The sequence below is a fragment of the Carettochelys insculpta genome, chromosome 15 (assembly GCF_033958435.1).
Source record: "Carettochelys insculpta isolate YL-2023 chromosome 15, ASM3395843v1, whole genome shotgun sequence".
Taxonomy (NCBI): domain Eukaryota; kingdom Metazoa; phylum Chordata; order Testudines; family Carettochelyidae; genus Carettochelys; species Carettochelys insculpta.
In genome coordinates, this window is record NC_134151.1 from 14234515 (window position 1) to 14256397 (window position 21883).

Below are 21883 nucleotides of genomic sequence, written 5' to 3' on the forward strand. Positions count from 1 at the left end.
TACTCTCATGCTGCCTGCCTCTACTTTGCAACAGTCTGACCCACCCCACATGCAGTCATACATGCTCACTTCCTCTTCCCCTCCAGATGTCTTCCTGTTGCTTGTGCAGCTGCAGATGAAGGTGAAATCCAGCCAGTGGAACATGGATCAGATGAAAGGTGGAGCCTGGTATCATAAACCGCATGTAGCCATCCCACAGGAATCTCGTACCTTACACTTTTGCAATATTTGTTTAGCTTATTCCGCCAATAAACTCTCACTGAATTAAAAAATGTATTGCAGGACGACTTGGCAACCACAGCAACTCATGAACAACCTTCTAATTACTATCCATTAACAGATGTCTCCAGCTAACCATTAAATCTTTGAAAAAGGTAGTCCAACATTAGGTCTTTTGGGAGGTCAGGGGGGCCCTCAAGAAGACCCCAATCCATGAGTATGAAAGACTTAATATGCAGCAGAACTTGTGATTCTGATGCAGAAGACAGGATTGGGCTCTATAAACACTTGCACACCACAGAGGTGTGATCCAAGGGGCTTGACTTGGCCGAGCACATTTGAGGGCCAGAGGGGGGACATTCATGCATGAGAAGAAGCAGACAAAGACTAAGGAAGGATATGAACTAAAAAAAATGGTATCTGTTCTTGTAGCTGGGTCAGACTACCTTCCCCACGCAACCCATAAAGTGACCTTGTAACTTCTCCTACCAATCACAATGTGGAATTTTCACTTAAAAATAATCAATGAATATAACATATTGTGTTTTCTTGATGCTGCAAATTGAGGGTTAAGAAAATCTATAAGAATGCCAGCCCAAAAGAGAATGCATCATCTTCCCACAGCTCGTGACCTTGCAAGCTTCTAGACAATGTCTACCAGGGTGCCTCAATGATGACCTGGAAGGCCTATCACTAGGGGTGATGTTTCACTCTCTGGTCCCATTTCAGTGCCACAATTTGTCCTCTGTGCAGAAACTGAAAACTAGAGTAAGATTTAAGGCCAAGTGTGATGATGTAATATTCTAATGAAGGATGATATTTCAATGACACCACACTCATAAGTAAAAACTCCAGTAGCAAACAGCACAGAGCTACTTCAGTTTCTAATTCTGTAATATAATCCTAATGATGAGCATTTTTCTTTCTACATAGATTTCCTTAAGGGGAATGAACAGAAGCTCTCAGAAGAAAAAACACAACCGCCTCCCCCATTTTTTTCCTTGCTGTCTCAATTTAATATTCACATTATAAATGGATCATAGCTTTGATAAGAGACAAAAGAAATCCCTAAATGACTGTTGTTTAAATTCAATTTAAGGCACTAAAAATGCAATTGTTAGTCCTTTGTCACTGCTCTGTGCTGTAACAGATGTTTTATGCTGTCATCAATCATCATTCCTGAAGTTTCATTAGTCTTTAAGTAGACACTAGTCAATTAAAGATGAAGGAAGATAATCCAAACCATTTATATGGTGTTAAAAAATGATCTATATGAAAGTACCTACATAATGAAAAATTTGAGTCCCCAAGACCTCTCTGAACATAAAATTTTATGATTACCATGCCAGTATACATAAACACTGTTCTCCTAGGTTGCTTGGATGCAAAGAAAAATATTTAAGATGTGCAAAATAATTTATTGTGTTACATTATCCTATAAAACCCACCATGATAAAACCGAATACTTTATTATAAATATCCTACTCTACTCAGTTACCAGCACTAAGTTTACTCTTTATTTAATCAGATATATTAGCTGTGTTTGCCTTAAGCGCTATTTTAAACAACATTTTAAAACAGGATATCTACACTGTGCCTACACTCAGATTCATATGAGAAAATTCCATATTACTGTATCACTGGACTACATTTACCACCAAACCTTGTGCTTGATCTATCATATTCTTCCTAGTTTTACCAACTCCCTAATATCACCTCAAACCAGCCAACCAATCCTGCATATCTAGCCTAAGCGGCATAGCCAATCCAAGAGAAAGTTGATCTTACCTCTACAAATGTTTGACTAAAAATGGAGAAGAATTTTTATGAGACATTATTTTGACTATTCTTGTTAACTAAGCTCAGCATTTTAAGCTGCTATAGCTCACCTGGTCCAGAGAAAAGGAAAAGAAAATGGGGAAGAGGGAGTCAACTCAAGTGCCAGTTGGTGTGGCAGGAATGAACACACCCTCCCAAATTTAAGTTGTGGTTCTGAGGTCGTGGGGATGCACTCTGCCCATGTATTCCAAAAGAGTTGACCGTTAAATGCTGATGGAGACTCAGCCAGATGCAGGAGTACCTGAATACTCAGAATGGAAGTAACAAAAGGAGTGAGCATATATGCATGGATATACATAAGCAGTTCAGTGACCATGATTACCTGCTCTAGCAAGCTAAAGTGGGACTCATGATCTCAAGATTTGTGGTCATGGAAACAGAGCATGTCCCATCTGAAGAATTAGTTCTCACAAGGACTGCCTTCCTTCCGTTGCTGCCAAGTTCATATTGATAAATGTGTGGCCAATCCAGACAAATTGCTAATGAACTGTCTGGGGCAAAATAACCCCTAACTGAACCAAAATATGAGGTCATCTACATGAGCTTTCTTGTTAGGACGGGAGTGGTGGCTATATTCTGTTGGTACTCAGAGTATGTCATGCCAACATTTCTCAGCTTCTGCATGGTTGCAATGAAACATTCTTAGCCTTAATCAATGCTGTTGCTAGAGGCTGCTAATAGAAACAACAGCCCAAACTCCAAGCTCAGTAATGCCAGTGGAGGGACACTGTAATGATAGCTGTGTAACCAACACCAACATCTGGTCAGCAGCTTAGCAAAGGAATTGACCTCACTCATTCCGTGGGGGTTAACTCTATAGTCGAACAAAAACTCACCACTGAACATTTTATCGGAAATGTAAAAAAAGTTACTGTGGAATTGCAAGTGCAGTACAAGATTGTGAACTGACGTGGAACTTTTGTTTACTCCCAATTTGATTTTAGAGCTGGGACAGGGACCGATACAGTTCATACTCCCTTTGTCTTTGTACTGACTGATTAGTTCACCTTAACAGTCAACTGTATAAAGTACGGGCTGACTGCAGCCATCTTAAATCTGCATTCCCTGTAGGAAAACAGCTCAGTAAATAATGTACTTGCTTTGCTGACTTGCAGGTGTTGCGTTTTTGATTTATTAGGGAGTCTATGACCTGATACAAAGCTCAGTGAAGACTCACTGAGTCCCCATTGTTTATGATTTTGTCCAGACAGGGGAAGTGATTGTGGGATTTAGAGGGATCTGGAACTTGCAGAAGGCAGCTTGATGAAGCTTTTGTATCACCTACATTCCACTCTCGATTTCAATCATCTTTTGAGAAATTAAGTTATATTGAAGTTAGTCTGATTTCATATTGATCTCCACACACCCAGCCTCCTTGGTCCCTCATAGTGACAGACAACTTATAGTAACTAGAACTTGATGCCTTTATTTCCAAATTAAAACTATGAGCACCATCCTTTCCTACTGTGGACCTGATTCTGAAGCTACTCCAAACACAAAAAAAAAAATTTGTTAACTGCAACAGGAGTTCCATAAGCACAATCAACTGTAGAGTTGTGCCCTTCTACTATTACTCCAGGCATTGAGAATTTCTTTACACCACTGTTTTGTAAACCTTCTAACACCACAAAACACCAAACTATAATATTATCTCGAACACCTATGAAATTTTTTTCAAAAAACTTGTCAGACAAAAAATTTAAATCACCACAAACAGCAACATATACCGCAAAAACAAACTGAAGTAATTTAGTCAGATAGCATAGCAACAAAGAAGTAACATTATATCTAGTTTTAATTATGGAAAATATATTCCATCCATGTATTCTTCTGAACGCTCATGGCACACCTGAAATTATGCTCATAACACCAGTATTCTGTGGAACATAGTTTAAGAAACACTGCTCCACATATCCTCAGTTACAACATTTACAGATTGAGGGATGGTCTGTAATACTGGTACCCCTGCTACGCTGAGCAAAATCAGGCCAGATTCAGAAGGCATCTTACTTTGCTGAAATCTAGAAATTCAAATGCAGCACGACGCTGAAAAATGCTGCTGCAGTTCCACAAGCAGGTCTGGATCCTTTTGCAAATGAATGGCAACTCTTCTCCCCTCAGACACAAAGGCACAATGTGTGTGTTTTGGCTTAACTGAGAGCCAAATAACCTTTTGGCCATCTACGTAATTTTATGTACTGCGTTTGGGGTTGGGACAAGAAAGCAAAAATTGGAACTAAATGAGGAATACGTCAAGGTTCAGATTCAAGGTCAGATGAAGACTAGATCTGAGATCTCACAAGATATCAGCCACGTCTCAACGCAAATAGGAAAAATGAGACAGCTGCAGTTTTGGATTGTTTCCAGAAGCAGGCTCAAGCTTGAGAAAAGCAAATCTAGCCTTGCCACCATACCTAAAAATCTCACGTCATGCAATATACACACATTTTCTCCTTCAAAATATTATTTTTCCACCAAGCTCCAAAGTGACAGGAAGAAGCACATACTTCATAATCAACTTGCACTGCATACTCAGTGCAGTAAAGTGCCTTTCAAGAGTATAAACTTACCAAGCAAAACACCTTTATAAACAACTGCAAAAATGGCAACAGCAGGAAAGATTTGCAAGCACCTACAAAGTATAGTGTTATTGATGTAAAGTATAGTGATGTTGATGTACAGTAATTCAACAGATGGAAAATTAAGGTAGCAAGTTGTTTTGTTTTGAATATCAAGCCTGCCCCCCTTCTCTCCAAATAACATTTCACTTACTAAATAATGAAAAGAATGATAGTTACGTGTACTGCAGGTAATGAAAAGAATAGTTACCTGTACTGCAGTCAAAACGTTATTTAATTAACTGCATGACAGCAAAAGTATGATCACTTTTACTGTATTGTGGTTTGATATATCCATGCAGTTTTACTTTTTGGTTGTCATTTGCTTTTAAATGCAAGGCAAAACTGTAGATACAAATCACGTCAAAGTGCATGCAGAAAATAATTTGAATCCTTTATTCCACTTCCACCCCTGCTCATGTGTTCATTTGCAAATGTGTTCTCATTTTGTACATTCTTCTCCATAAATTATGTGGGTGAAAAAAAATCTTTTATTTTTCGCAGGGCTCAGTGAGCCAAACTAAAAAATGATTATATGAAATATCTGCTTATGGAGTTGGCATAAGTTGATAAATGTGGAAATAAACACTTTCCCACAAAGAAAGATCTTTATTTTGATAGAAATCCTATTTTGAATATGCCTTAGATAATCACTTGCCTTTACAGAGCTTTGAGATGGTTATCTAGCTACACTATACCACAGCATAGATGTCTCATCACTAAAATGTCAAGTGACATATCAAGTGCTGATACATCTTTTTGTTCTCAAAAAGTCGATCCAATTAAAAAGTTAATCAAAATTAAATTTGACACTCAAGTCTTTCATTAGCATACACCTTACCTCAGTCTTGTGACTCAGAGCCACAGAGTTCCTTTGTATTACTTCATTTAAAGAGGTGGAAAATGCCAGAAAGACACAGCCAAAGACTGACATCTTCCATGTATCTGAAGAACAGGTTTACTATTGCTAGTAGTCAGATGGGACAGATTAATTACTCATTAGCACGCTTCAACCCCAACACTGAGGCCTGGTCTGCACTAGAAAATTAGGGTGGCATAACTACATTGCACAGATGTGTAAAAAATCTATACATTTCAGAAAATAGTTAAGCTGACATAAGCCCCCACCGCAAACAGAATAATTCTTCCATCAATCTAGCTGCAGGTTCCACCTCCCAAAACCAGCTTTGTCCACCAGGGCTGGAGCCATGCTGGCACGCTGGCCAGGGCTGAACCTAGTGCCCCAGGCCTAGGGCCATGCCAACAACCTAGCCAGGGCTGAAGCCAGCCTCCACAGAACTGACAACTGGGGCCACAACCAGCAGCCCAGCCACAACTGTGATCAGGGCCAGCACAGGCCAAGCTGAAGGGAAACGTAGCAGAGGATCAAAGTTGGGGGGACAGGGGAGCCAGTAGGGCATGGAGACACCAGTAGGGAGGGGCAGCAGGCTGGGGAGGCAGGGACACCTCCCATTGTCCAGCAAATTCCCTCGTTCTGGACAGGTCAGGTCCTGAGGATACTGAACAAGGGATGTGCAGCCTGTATTGTCTCAGGAAAATAAATTACCTTTTCTGACAGAAGAAACCCTCCCACTGGCACTGCAGTGAAGCAGCTGTTGTGATTTAAGTGTAGCCATACCCTGAAGAACCAATCCTAAGAGTGAGAAAATACCTCATTTCCCCATGCCAAGACTGCCTGCTCTCCTTAAGGTTCTCCAATTAAACTGACCACCATGGCCATTTATCTCACAGCAGTAGCCATTTTACTCTGTAGCTTCACAAATAATAAACAATTCCCATGGCATCTTAGAGACTAAAAATGTATTAGGTCATGAGCTGTGATGGGTAAAACCCTCTTCTACAGATGAAATGAAATGGAAAAACAGAATCCAGGGTTTATGTAGCAGGAAGCAGAGGTTGAGAAAGGGGAGAAAGTTACACCTCACTTGTGGAACCAGTTGATGAGGCAAATTAAGTTGGACATCTCTCATTCCTACAAATATCAAAGGTGGGAAAATTGTCCTTGTCATACAAAATGAATCATGTAGTGCAGTAATAGGATCTTACCAGGCTTATGCATTACAAGCTCATCACCTAATAAATTTCTTAATCTCTAAAGCAGTGTTGAAACTACTAAGTTTTTTTGTTTTTAAACAGAAAAGCCCTTCTGTTGACAAAACTAGGGAGTGTCCATAGTACAAATGCATTCAGTCTGTAATCTGTCAACAGAATACAACCTTATCCCCGGAAGAGTTACGTCTTGAAAGTTTGAGGCATAGCGCTTCTGTAGACAGAAAAATAGCGTAGAAACTCCAAGGGGCCCTCTGCCGATAGAGAGGGCTTCCAGTTCACCTAGCAGCCCTGTCTGCAGAACTTCCAGTTGGCTGCTCTGTCGACAGAAGGCTGGCAGTCTCCTGCATTCTGTCGACACAGGGCATCAACAGGGGGAGCCCCTATTAAGTGTGGACGTGTTCTGTAGACAGAGGTTCTGTTGGACAAACTCTGTGAACAGTGACTTCTGTAGACCGAACTTCATAGTGTAGACCCAGCTTAAGGTGCCACAGGATCACTTGTTATTCATAATGGACCTTATGTTTTTTGTGATTCAGTCATTTGTCTAAACAGTGAATATTGAGATCACTCAGTGCCATCACAAAAGACACCGAGCTGCTATGAGGCAGCTATATTGGTGAACACTACTGACCTAGTTCAGACTCATACATCATATCCTTGAAGTAAAAGGAGCCACACTGGAAATCTGGAGTCATCTAGTCACCCACAAATGTTATTATGAGCACACAGGATGAAACTCAGTCCCACACAGAATCAGCACCACTTTAAACCCTCAAAATAAAGTTTATATGAGAGCTCCATGATACTCAGGCATTGTCAGAATCTTCTTCACAGGATGAACAACATTTAACTTAATTTCCTAATGCAGCAAGGTAACTGAAAATCGCTATAAATTTCCACGACTGTAGTCACTGCTCCACATTATAATATATCAATGAAAATTGTATTCATTTCCAGGCACTTAAACTAAGAATGATTTCAGTAAGGACCTCTTAGTATTTCCATTACAACCTACTTTCAGGAGCTTACATATCATCCACTGTAATATAGTCTCACTGAAACTTGGTATGAAGATCTCAGCTATGTTTAACTCTACAAATGTTCCTAAATCTTAAAAGGGTCTTTTTAACAAATTAAAACAAACAGTGTGTTTTGCAAGTTACTTGTCTAAAAGAAACAGTTTGAAGTATTGTAACCCAAGCAGAAGCATATTTCTAGACACAAATACCACATCCCAAAACCTATCAGAGAAACAGTTCTTTTGAGGATCTCTGACCCCAGCCATCAACACTGAAAAAATCCACGGCTAACTTAAATACTACATAAGGGTAAAATGGAATGAGATTTCTCAGATTTCACATTGCTTAAGAGAAACTGCTAGTTCTAGATGGGCTTCTTTGATTGTTTCTTGGGTTGCAAGATTAGTAGACTAGAGATGCCATTAGTTCCAATATGTTACATTTCATTTATAAATATGATGTGCTCTTTTCCTCCTCTATTTACTGCACATGAAAACTAACTGTTCTCAAGCTATGTTGGTGTTTTCAACATGTGTGCCAAAGACAAATGAATGTTGAGCATGGTGACAGCTCCACAGGAGCCAAAACGAATAGGAAATATTTCCACAATAGTGTGAAACAACTCCTTTTGGGACACTAGGGCTGTGTCTACACGTGTCCCAAACTTCGAAATGGCCATTTCGAAGTTTACTAATGAAGCGCTGACATGCATATTCAGCGCTTCATTAGCATGCGGGCGGCAGCGGCGCTTCGAAATTGACGAGCCTTGCAGCCGCGCGGCGCGTCCAGATGGGGCTCCTTTTCGAAAGGGCCCCGCCTACTTCGAAGTCCCCTTATTCCCATGAGCTCATGGGAATAAGGGGACTTCGAAGAAGGTGGCGTCCTTTCGAAAAGGAGCCCCGTCTGGATGCGCCACGCGGCTGCAAGGCTCGTCAATTTCGAAGCGCCGCTGCTGCCCGCATGCTAATGAAGCGCTGAATATGCATGTCAGCGCTTCATTAGTAAACTTCGAAATGGCCATGCAAATGGCCATTTCGAAGTTTGGGGCACATGTAGACACAGCCTAGGTGTATTAAATCAAAAATACATAATGTAATAAGAGCCTATAACTACAGATTTACAGGATGAAACATAAAAACTTTCAGATTATTGAGTAATAAGTATGAGGCAAATGAAAACAGATATTTATTTTTATAGATCATAATATTTTCAAGCTATTTCACTCCTTTGTGTAAATGGGTGTGAGAAAGCATGCATTTAATCTTAAAGATACCTTTTCAAAGGCCTCAATACAACATTTACATAGCATAAATGTATATTTCACTACTTACTAGACTCAGAAGCATCTGTGACTTCAACTAAATCATTCACAATTTAAAATCCCATAAAATATTTAATACAAAATAAAATTAAAGGGCACATCTTCAAAAATGCACCATTCAGAATTGCAGAAGTTCTGTAAAGGAGTTCAGATCCCATTCAGGCAATTAAAGTAATTCAAGTGTTTTAGAGACCTGGCAGTGCCCATTTAAAATAATGTAGTTAAGTTTTCGATAACAACGGTTGCTGTAGGATTCTGAGAATTTCTGAAAATATAGCCACTTCATCTCCGGGCCTTATGTGTTAGTAGGGCTTATGTCACAGTCAGCAAGTCTTTCCATTGACTTAAATGGGCTTAGATATTTGCAAATGTAATAATGTCTACATAATACTTCTGAAAATTTGGCCCATATTATTCTGCTGTAGTTTTCAGCCCACCTTTCTCAAGCCAGAAAATTTAAGAAAAACTCTTAAAATATTTCTTAGTTCATAAATTTTCTTTTCAGTTATGGCCCTTTGCTTACATTCTGTTGTCTGACTTGTTCCTGCTACTATCAAAATGCCTTAGTTGAATCACTAGGGAGAGCAGGTATATCACCAAATCTTACCTGAGGGAAAGACACAGTTTGAAATCTGAACTGCTGTTTTATGTGTCACTATATCCAATGAAATGCATTAATTAATTAATTACGCAAATGAGTAAATATAAGTAAGAGAATATTTGCAAAAGTTGATGTCTTTGAATTTCCATTTATCAGATCATCCCAACATACATTATATCTTGGCAGACTCAGCTTTAATCTTGTTGCAAAAAAATAAAAACTTGTTTAAAATTCAAGCAGGGCTCAGTTCTTCTTTCAGCATCCCCTCTGTTTAATGCAGAATGATTCCAATGATTTTCTACAGAGATATCACTGAGATCAGAATGTGGCTGTTACAGAGCAGGGGGCCTTCAAACTATTTGATCAAAATAAACAATAACTCTCACAGGACAAATTCACATAAATACAGCTGCACTGTTATGACAAGCCCCATTACTACAGATGTTTTGCTGGAGGAATATGTGAAAGCAGCTAACCAAAAGAATGCCTCTATCAAATGGTATTTAGCAAGTGAAAACAAATAGGCTTTAACATAGAGGATATCTAAATATCATTGCAGGATACACAGCAATGGCAGAACCCCAAAGTATAGGAAAGATTCAGATTCAAAACATTACCTCTTAACTGCAGGAGTCTCAGTGGCCGCGTCTACACGTGCACGCTACTTCGAAGTAGCGGCGCCCACTTCGAAATAGCGCCCGTCACGGCTATACGTGTTGGGTGCTATTTCGAAGTTGAAATCGACGTTAGGCGGCGAGACGTCGAAGTTGCTAACCCCATGAGGGGATGGGAATTGCGCCCTACTTCGAAGCTGAACGTCGAAGTAGGGCACGTGTAGACGATCCGCGTCCCGCAACATCGAAATAGCGGGGTCCTCCATGGCAGCCATCAGCTGAGGGGTTGAGAGACGCTCTCTCTCCAGCCCCTGTGGGGCTCTATGGTCACTGTGTGCAGCAGCCCTTAGCCCAGGGCTTCTGGCTGCTGCTGCGACAGCTGGGGATCCATGCTGCATGCACAGGGTCTGCAACCAGTTGTCGGCTCTGTGGATCTTGTGTTGTTTAGTGCAAGTGTGTCTGGGAGGGGCCCTTTAAGGGAGCGGCTGGCTGTTGAGTCCGCCCTGTGACCCTGTCTGCAGCTGTTCCTGGCACCCTTATTTCGATGTGTGCTACTTTGGCGTGTAGACGTTCCCTCGCAGCACCTATTTCGATGTGGTGCTGCCCAACGTCAAAGTTGAACGTCAACATTGCCAGCCCTGGAGGACGTGTAGACGTTATTCATCGAAATAGACTATTTCGATGTCGCTACATCGAAATAAGCTACTTCGATGTCGCGTGCACGTGTAGACGTAGCCAGTAAGGCCAGGCCTACATTAAGGGACAAAACTGACATAAGAGATGCAACTCCAACTACCTGAATTGCATTCCTGGAGTCAACATAACTTGAACCAATTTTGTGCACCATTCCCACCTCCGAAGGTAAACAGGAGAAACTCTGCCATCAACTTCCCTTAATCCGCATGACTGAGAAGAGTACCAGGACCAATGCAGCACCCTGAGCATTCAATTTAGCACAGCCCTATCAGGCACATGAAGTTGAAACCCAGAAGATTGACCGCCAGTGCATCAACCTGGTGCTAAGTGTAAACAAGCCCTAAGACATGACGTACAAACTCTGCTTTCAGTCAAGCTTGTGCTAGCCCACTGAAGTGTTTCACATTGTGTCTCGGAGGACTGAATTTTGACCATAGCACCACACTATTAGTAAAGGCTGACAGTAACAAGCATACACATTTGTATGTTCACAGTCAGAATCAGGCCCCCAAATGTACCTCGACGTGCAAATAGGGCCCAATCCAAAGCCAAGAGGAATATATCCAGTGATTTCAACAGCCTTCATCATTTGCGAATCTAAATAATGTCTATGCACCTTAAGCAACATGCAAATATGTTTGCAGACATAATTTAGGCTACTTCATTTGATAATCTAGCCCTTTGCCATAAGTGGAACTCCAAATGACCATCAGCATACAAATACCAGTATTTCCCTTAATGTCCTATCATCATTTTGGTGGTCACTGTTTCTTTACATGAGTGGTTACCGCTCTTTTTTTGGTAATATTTTTGTGGGAATGCTTATAGATATGTACTGAAGAGTAATCATAATAAAGTACAAAGGCTTCTTCTGTGCTGCTTATCTTTTTGTCAATCCAGAGTATGAAGATTACTATATTAATATGCATTTTAATTACAAGTTCAATTACATCTTAGCCTGTTTTTGAACATTAAGAAAAACGAAAAACGAATAAAATGCTTGACTTACAATTTTGCTCAAAATATAACAGGTTGTTTTTTTTATTATTATTTCAAAGAGGAGGTATAAAAACAAAGAAAAGCACCCCTTTATGGATTTGTCAAAAAGGGCCATATCCTGCTCTCCTTATTCACAAAAGTAATTTCACTGGCCTCATTGAGGCAGGCAAGTAAGCATTATATCTGCTCTCACACCTTTTCATACCAAGTTTCATCCCAGCTGAGTACTGAAAACTGAACTATAAACCACAGAAAAAGCGAGTGGCTTTTGTCATGGAATACTCTTAACTCTAGCTCCACAAGGAAGCACTAACACAACTACAGATACTTCTTTAAAACTGGTAAGTGGCATGTTTGTAGAGCCTGATTTTTCATTCTGCCACAGCTATGTTAGACTCTTATGCGATTGCCAATAAAGAAGTTAAGAAATACAGCAAGCCGTATACTAGCAAATAACAGTGACCTTTCTTACTATTTAGCACTCTGAGACATTGTCCATAAAACATGGCAAAGACAAATACAGCTTCGCTTCTTTGGCAGAAGCCAAATTAGTTAAAGTATTTATTTATAAGCGTGAACAAGTGACAAGATGGCAGTAATTATTAACTCAGTTGTGGAGATCATCTCCAAGGCAATCTTTAAATATCTGGCAACTATCCATTGGTCTCAAAAATAAAGCCAAAGTGATTGATTTAAAATAAAATTCTACTGAAAAAAGACTGAAACACAGCAGCGTAGAAAAAGCCATGACCAGCGCAGCATGTTTAATTTGTTAAAGGAAAGCAAAGAAAATCATATCAGAAGTCAGTTGCTTTTCAGGGGACAATTTTAAAGAGACACTGCATTCACTTTAAAATGAACAATAATATTACTAAAAATCCTTGACTTGTATGTCTTAAGTCTCAGGATACTGCAATTTCTTGCACACAATATGGGCTGCTACACTCAGACAGCACCTGACTGACTTCAGTGGAGAAATGAATGGGAATAGATACTGCAATTTCTTTTACACACGGGACAACAAGTCTGTAGGGTCCAACTGAGCAAGAAAATCTTCTACTTGAGGCCATTGAACTGGACACTTCCTTCCTCAAAGGTCAGGACAAAGGCCACACATATAAATAGAAGCTGGTTATTCCACTGTAAGAGGCACCCTTCTGTGGACTCAAGATTTACAAGTCGTGCATTTACTAAAGTGCATTTCTGAAACTCTGCCCAAGTCTCTGTGGGTATGTCTACATGGCAAAACAAAGACAAAACTGCAGCAGTTCTCACATCACAATCAGACTCATGCTGAAGTGCTCAGGTAGCAGTGTGAATAACCTCAGTGCTTGTCTAAGCCCACAAAGTCAAAAAGAACACACCCTAGAAAGCCAAAGGAACACCATCAGGACTTTGGGTGAGGGGGAGGAGAAAAGTCAGGGCTTCCCTATTTAACATAGTATGTGTAGAAGAAGGGTACACGCTGACGTTCAGATCAAGCACACAAAGACAGCCCATTCCAAAGAGCATTTATAAAGTGGGTTGCTGCTAACAGCATAAAGAGTATATCTACCACACTTCATCCTTTCTAACTTATGGGGATTTTCTTCCAGTTCACAGTAGCACGTCTCTGTAGCTTCTTTGCCATTAAATACTTTCCTTTATTTGTATCTCTTTCACGCCTCCTTTCTTAATTAAATAGTACAATGCTGAACCACAACTATAATTTGGATTTGTTTTTTTAAGCTGAAAGAACAAATGCTTCCTGTCTACAGTAGTGGGGAAAAGCACAGAGGTGGAAGCTAACATATCAGCCATTTGAAGATAGAAGGGGTTAGAATGCATTTGTAAAGCTTAACTCACTTCCTATGTAGGTGTTTTCAATACCACATTTTACATTGTAATGTGTGCACTTCACATGTATCCATTTCACAAAGCTTAACCCATGCACAGAACACTTAGGGCAGCAATCTCACTTTGGGGCCAGGTGCTCATGGATTCACACCTTATAAGGTACCATCAGTTGAGCTCCTTCTGGGGTTTTGTACTACAGACCTAAGTGAGGGCACTGTACTAGTTTGCCCTTCATACAGAGGCACCTTCTGTTGACCCCTGTGCTATCCAAAAAATTCAAGTACTCATGACACTATTCAAAACGAATAATGGCTAACCTCAATATTAAGAACCAAATTCATTATTTAATAAGACAGTTTGCCATGTTCTACTTCTGCATTCAGAGGAGTTGCTACCTTTTGTCTCAATAGTCATGCATAGCCAGCAGGGGCGGGCATTCAAGATCATTTTGAGAGCGCAAAAGATCTAAATTTATCTACAGAAATATTTGAACGTGAGACTCAGACAGAAAACTGTTTGGGAAAAGACCATCATCATTTGTCAGTACAATTCCATGCAAGCCCAAGTCACTGCAGAAATAATAAACCAGAAAAGAGCAATCTTGTGGTACAAAACCTGAGAAAGTGACAACCTCCCAACATGTGGCTTTAATGTTGACGGTTAGATGCCATATATCAGGACATGTGAAATGGCCATGCTCTACCACTCTTGCTCTTGACAGCATCTCCTATACGCAAATTAGAAGAGGGGATATTGCCAGCAGAAAAAATATTCCAAGTGTTTTTCCCTACTGCTTGATATATCTTTCTTCTTTTCCTCTCATGTTTTTCATCTTCCTTCTTTTCCTATTCTTCCTCTTTTTCTCTTTCCTTTATTAGGGCTCTGTCCCTTACTTGTTCTGTCTTTTCCTGGTTCATCTGACTCCACCCTCTTGCCTTTCCCTTTATCAACATTACCCACCACACATCTTCCCTAAATCTTTCCCACACAAGCAAATCATCCCTCCTATCCCTGATCTATCTGTCAGTCCCATTGCAAGAAATTTGAGGATAGCAGAAGGAGCAATGGGCTTAAACTGCAGCAAGGAAGGTTTAGATAAGACATTAGGAAAAACTGCCTAACTGTCAGGGTGGTTAAGCGCTAAAATGAATTACATAGGGAGGTTGTGGAATCTCCATTGCTGGAAATATTTAAGAGCAGGTTAGATGGACTCCTATTGGGGATGGTCTAGATAGTGATTGGTCCTACAGAGAGGGCAGGCAACTGGACTCCATGACCTCTTGGGATCCCTTCCAGTTCTAGGGTTCTAGGATTCTATGTTCACTGGGGTCCTGCCCTGTCCAGTTTCACTTTATTTGCAGAGAGATTATACACCTTTGGGTGACCCCAGTACAGTAGCTCTCTCCCCCTTTACCCATCTCTCTTCGGTCTGGCTCCCCATTCCTACCATACACCCAAAGGCAATTTCTGACTTTCTGAAGTTTGAAAGCCCTTGACTATCTTCATAACACCAGCCTGTCTCTGTTGCTCCTCTATTGTTGCTCTCTGCGTGGAACACCTCAAGGAAGTGGGGTAGATTTTAAGAGAACACAGTGGTGAGTTTCTGCTGAAAACTCAATGCCTGAGGTGCATTAGCAGAGTAGTGCTTTATCTTACCAAGAAAAGTGTACCAGCAGAGTCCTGAGATCACTGCATCCTGATCTATCAGCATCCTACTTTGTATTTAGTAGACAAGTCTGGGGTACTTTGATTACAGAGTTTGTAATATAACTTAATTCTCTGAAGAGCTGAGATGCTATTAGGATATGTTGTAAAAACTTCAGCAGATTATCAGAAGTGAATTGTATCCTGTAGACTATAACATTGCTTTTGTCTCCTGTAACTCTTTCTCAAAGGAAGGATTATACAGTCATGACTTCCAATAAGACAAACCAGTCTATTGTGTTAATGTCGCTCCATGCATGTATACTAAAGCCATAAACCAATATACACATAATACTGTTGCTCTTTAAAATTATATACAAGTGCATATTTTGAACCAAGTCATTTGTTAGAGTCCATGTTCCTCACAGCACTATGAATAAATAGCTATAATTCAGTTAAATATCCTACAACACTTAAAAAGTAAAACTAATATTGGGATAAATAATATCAAGCATTTTTCGCTCTCCTTTTAGGATATTCTGTATCAGAAACCTCTAAGAGTCATACACACACACACACACAAGTTGTTTCCGCCTATTTTAAAAAAGCAAACCAAAATTTGAAATATAATTCTAGACCAATATTCTCCTATGAGAGCAGTATATCATGCACAGAATATCAACAAGCAGAACAAAGGCAGAATATGCTATGGAGGACACAGTGAAAGCCATAGAGGAAAAATATATCCCAAATTTCCTTCTGTGTTTACAAACAAATTTGTAGGTTAAAGTTTGTTTCTAAAAATAATGGAGATATTGGTGGGATGGAGAAAGAATCCTATCTGCTGTGCCAGTGTCAAAGTCTCTGCTCCAATTATTAATCAAGAGGGTGAAGATTTGAAAATCTGACATCTCAAGCTAGCATTAGTTATTTAAAAATAGACTATTAAGCCCTCTGGAGATATTATCTTAATGAGTCTGATTAGTACTAGAGAAAAAGGATGCTGAGAAGGAAATTCAAATACAGTAACAAACACCTGGAGACTCTCCTGAGAATGTTTTATCAGGCTCACGGTGATACAGAACATCTTATGTAATGCAAAATTTATTATGACAGGAAAATCATTTTGGTTTAAGTAGCTGTTACACCTCTTGGTGTTTATTTTCAACTTTCACCTGCACCAGGAAACTTTAAAGGAAAAATGCAGCATGACTGGCACAAATCATTCTCTCAACAATGGTAATATAGGATACAAAGCAGAATGGATTCAGTGTAATTATTTAAGATTATTATTGTGCTGCACTAAAACATTACCTGAAGAATTTACTCCTGTGTAAAGTATGAACACTGAAAGGAAATTCAGACGTGATAGCTATCAATTTACAAATCCATCTGAAGGGCTTACTACTTCCCTTTATGTTCATTCACTACAGCCTGGAGCTGGAACGTAAAGTATTTGTGGGTCCCTTTGTGTGCTCCTATAGGCAAAAAAGTACATATACACCTTTTATCAAGAGGTTTTGAAAATGCAATTTCTGCTTATGTATGTATGTTCAGCTTTCTGATTAGGAAAGGTCAAAAGTAAATTAATTGATTCCAGGTTTAATGTTTTTAATGATGAGAGGAGTTATTCTGAAGGCAACTGCAAAGCCTGACTTACTGCAGATGATAGAAAAAGTTTCTGACTGTGGAAGGGAACATGTGTGTCTAGCTCTAGGAGAGGATGGGATTCTTAAACTAAGTTCATATTGGAGTCGTCAGAGATCTTCTCATAGTACTGTCCAAGGTTGTGTAGTCTCCCTTGTAGGCAAAACTGCTAACTCCCATTAAAGTTAGTGCAAGCTTTAGATACATATAAACAATAATTTGTTTTCAACTGAAGTCAATGGGAACTTGTCCATTGACTTCAGTATAATCACCTGAAAGTCTACAGGTAGGAAAACAGACTCAAAATAAAACTTTTCATTACAGAAATGTAAAATATTCAAGACCCCACAAAAAAAATTTCAAAACAACATGTTACTGGGGTGACATTATAATTTTTCAGTACCCCCTTAGAAAAGAGAAAAAAAACAGTTTGGCATCAATGTTTAGTTTTGCGGACATTTTGGGGGATAATACTAACCATTCCAGTTCTAGCTCACAGCTCTGGCAAAAGAAACTCACCACCCTCAAATAGCTAATGGATGTTTATAAAGACTCCATGTATACCGTAGCTGTTATTCACAGATTTCATTACAAGAAATCAGCTTAAAATAAAACACAATTTTCTTTCTTTTGCACCTGAACTTTCCAAGCAGAACATAGCTCACTATCACATGATAAAAAAGGTAGAAGTACACTGTAAAGATATTTTAGATTATATTCTAGAAAGCTGCTTTAAAATATAATACTTAAGAACTGATTCTGCTCCCAGAAAAGTTGCTTGGAACTTAACCATTGCCTTCAGTGACAGCAGGACCAAGCTCTCTACTAACAAGTCTTCCAAAACCAAAAAGGTATTATTCGTATAATCCCAATGTTACCATTTTATATTATGAACCATTTTCTGTAAGTTACAGAAAACCTTCAAGTATAGAAATAACTAACAAATGGTGGCTTAGTGCACTAGACCACATTATTTAGGCTGCAAAGCATTTTTAATTCAGATCAGATCTACATTTTAATAGGTATGCAGGTCAAGATAGTGCAAAGTGGCATATGCTTAACATTTTTGAAAAATATTTTTTCCTGTAAAGTTGTGCACCAGCAATTTGGACAATTTGCTTTTAAACAAGATGCTTATCACCTTCCCAGCCTATAGATTTCACTAATGCAAGTTTTACCATGTTACCTTCATTGCTCCATGTTTTATGTCTGTATGTCACCATTCTGCAGTAAGTAGCCCAGGACACAGGGCCAAAACCAGCACCCTTAACCAAATAAAGCTGAAGGTAAGGTAAGACTGGCCCATAATATTTACATGTAAGCAAAGTGTTTACAAGGAAAGTTCAGTCTGACTCCTCCTCCTGTTAATTTCAGGAGTGCTGCTGATTTCTCAACAGTTCCTTAGAGCCCAAAATAATGGAAGCAAAACACACTAATTATTTAGTTCTTATTATCCTTTAGTAGGTTAATCATTTATTAAGTACAGACTATTAAGAAAGAGTACTGGAATAGTTTTGTTTACATAACAAAGTAATTGGGCATGATTTTGTGTGTGTAGTTTGTATTTAAAGCAACTCACTTTATTTAAAAAGAAAAAAACAAAAAACAAAAAAAAAAAACCAAACTAGCTTCCATAGCAAAACAAGTCTGAGCAAAACTTCCATTTGATCTCAATTCTTACCCACATAATCTACAGGAATTTGTGAGGTAAAGCACAATGCTTCAGGGCATTTCTGTACTAGGTATCAATTGGCCATCACTTCATCCAAAACACAAGATATACTACCACAGTGTGATTCCATATATAGTTTAGTTTGCGATCAAGCATAAGGAAATCTGACTGGGATTTCCTAGAGACCTAGTTCTCTACCCAGCTCACAAACTGCCTCCACACATTTAAGTGTGTTTCAATGACTGGCACATGAAAAAGCAACAGAGAGGTAGCTGTGTTAGTCTGAATTCTAACAAAACAAACCAGCAGTCATGTGGCACTGTAAAGTTATTTCTATTTTTTTTTTGGACCTCTGTACTATATAACTGTCAGTCTGGACTGGGAATGCTATAGATCTGAAGAACTGGGTCTGTTCCAGGGAAGCTCATCACCTAATAAATTATTTTGTTAGTCCTTCAAGTCCTACATGACTGCTGGCTTGTTTTATAAAGAAGCAAGTAGGTCTTGTAACTGCAAGACAGCTCATTTTATGTAATAATATGCAAGCAATCCAACGCGGCCTCGCTAACTGAAGTATTTGCAGGTCCCTTTGCGACCCAACAGACACGAATCGCAGGAAAAAAAAACCCTGCCATTTAAGCTCTTTAAAATCACCCCTAGTATATTATATAGCGTTAAATTGTTGGGTGAAGAATGTCTTTCGGACGCAGTGGAACCGTGCCGTCAGCAGGGGGCGCTCCAGTATGAAGCAAAACAAGACGAACGTTGCTCCACTGACTCCAAACTCAAGCGCCCACTCAAAAGCGCTTTCTGCACGTCGGAAGGGGTAGCCACCAACCAGGAAGACTGTCAATAAACGGCACAAGCTTTGGACATGTTGTGACTCACAATACAAAAACAATCCCTTTGTCTACATTGCAGATACTTCATGTATTAAATGGGGGGAGGGGCTGAGCAGCCCTGTATCCGACACATCCCCCCCCCTTCCAATCCATTTGGTTGTCGATTTTTTTTGTGCCACTTCCGAAAAATCTGCACGCAGGTTTGCGCTGGATCCCTTTGCTGTATGGAGCTGGCAAAGGTGGCCCCTGTTCAGCGTCTTGTCATGCCAAAGTGTGGAACTAGTGTGTAACAGGCGTATAATGCACGCAAAGAATAACAGGAGTTTGGGCGTGGGGGGGGGGGAGTTATGTTTGGTTTGATCACCTGTCGGGGACTGCCAGCCAATGCACGACGGAGCCAGATGAGAAATAAACAGACGAGCATCATATGACCACAGTTTTCAGGACAGGGAGGTAAAAAAAAACCCACTCACTCACCATATTGACTTCTGAGACCATGTCTATGCTGGCAATGTCTATGTTCATGCCCACAGCCACTGGGGGACCTGCAAACCAACGAAACGGTCCGCACTGTGATCTCTGAGGACTAAACTCATTCTTAGCAGCTGTATTAAGACTAATCAAGGGAGGGGGGCGGGGGGAGAGAGCATGAGCGATGGGACCATCCAAACTGCTCTCCTTCCCCCTTTGCCTTCGCCGTCATCTGTGGCATGTTTCATGCAGCATGCACACACGTGTTCCTCACGGGCCCGATGCACACCGATTATCGCATCAGCCCATTGCGAGCGGTACCCGAGGGAAGGGGAAAAGCAGCCTCGGTTGCACCTGCATCTTTTAATTCTTTCTACTCGGCACATGCGACCTGAATACTGGGCAAGATGCATCTCACCTGAGATTCAAATGGGTTATGCCCGGCCTTATGCCTTATAGAGCCCTCCTCCCCCACCACACACACATACACACATACATTTAGGCACCCAACTAGTTCAAAGTCGCAGCACACGTTGGGTTAAGTGGCATTTTCCGTGTCAGTGCCCAACACATCTTGTACTCAAAAATAGTAACTGTGCCCACAGACACCTCAGGCTCCAGAGGAAAAAAAACGGTGGACAAACTTAACCCATTTGCATCTCAATAAAGCCAATGAACCGATGGTTTGCTCACGGGTTAATAAGTTCTCAGCACACGCTCACACAGATGAGACCGATTACAGAGATGCAGGAGAGGTTGACTCACTGATCGCATTGAGAGCATGCTGGGCTTAGAAAATTGAGTGACAATAGGCTTAACTTTGGATCATCTTGAGAAAATGGCAAACACACACACACACCCCCCTCAAAAGGGGCAGCAGCACCCACAACACGTTTAAAAACACACACACACCGGATACACAGCCTGGGTCTGGAAAATAGCCTCTTCAAAAAGCAATGAAATTACCTCCAAAATCTGGCCTCAGCCGAATGTCATAGCCTTTCAGCAGTCTATCCACGGTCTCTTTTACCAGCGACATATTGCTTGGGTCATTGACACTAAAAAACAATAATACATTGTTCTTATGTCTCAGAATCAGCCTCTCCATTCGGGTAGCAGCAGCGATACAATGCAAAGCAAAGCGATTGCTCGCTCACTTACCTCTGGGCACAAACCATGGCTATTATTAAGAAGAATGACCAAATCCCAACGCAACCCCTTTTCCGGACTCTCAACATCCCTTTAGCTTGTGATATAATTTAGGGTTTCACTGAAGAGCAGAAGAGATCCAACTTATTCTGGCCAGTGCAGTAATTCTAATGTGAGGCGCATGCGCACGGCGTACCACAACATCAAAAGGAGCAGTGGTTGCTGCTGGAGATGGAACAAATTTCCTTGCCCCAGAAAAAAAAAATTAAAGGGGAAGAAGAAAAAGCATTATTTAAAAGAGTCACCCCACAGAAGGATCAAGTGTCTTTGTATGGTCCTTTTCTTTAGGACAGAACACCAGCATATAACCGACTGCAAGCAGGGAAGTTTCAGGAGTTGCAGGATGCAGCAGTTTGCAACCTAGCTGATGGGGCGGGGGGGGCGGGCATGTGCAGAAGCCGACTGGAAGCAGAGAGGGAAAGGGTTTTTTAAAAACCCGGGGATGCAAATCGGGCGTATGGTGCGAGAGGCAGACGCGGGGGCGGGGGGCTAGCTCAACTTTCCGCCCCCTGAGAGCAGTCCCAGAGAAAGGAGAGGAGTAGGGAAAGGAGCTGGGATTCTCA

General features: G+C 40.5%; 1 protein-coding gene across 2 annotated transcripts in view; it reads right to left on the bottom strand.

Moving 5' to 3' along the window:
• The window catches only part of GABRB2 (gamma-aminobutyric acid type A receptor subunit beta2), a 218564-nt gene extending 197157 nt beyond the window's left edge, over positions 1-21407 (bottom strand). For both annotated transcript variants that reach the window (XM_075009449.1, XM_075009450.1), the window contains exons 1-3: positions 21273-21407; positions 21078-21169; positions 20118-20185 (exon numbers count right to left, since the gene is read on the bottom strand). In XM_075009449.1, coding sequence (XP_074865550.1) covers positions 20118-20185; positions 21078-21169; positions 21273-21349 — 237 coding nt within the window. In that variant the 5' untranslated portion in view covers positions 21350-21407. The remainder of the gene's footprint in view (positions 1-20117; positions 20186-21077; positions 21170-21272) is intronic.
• Positions 21408-21883: the final 476 nt, after the last annotated feature.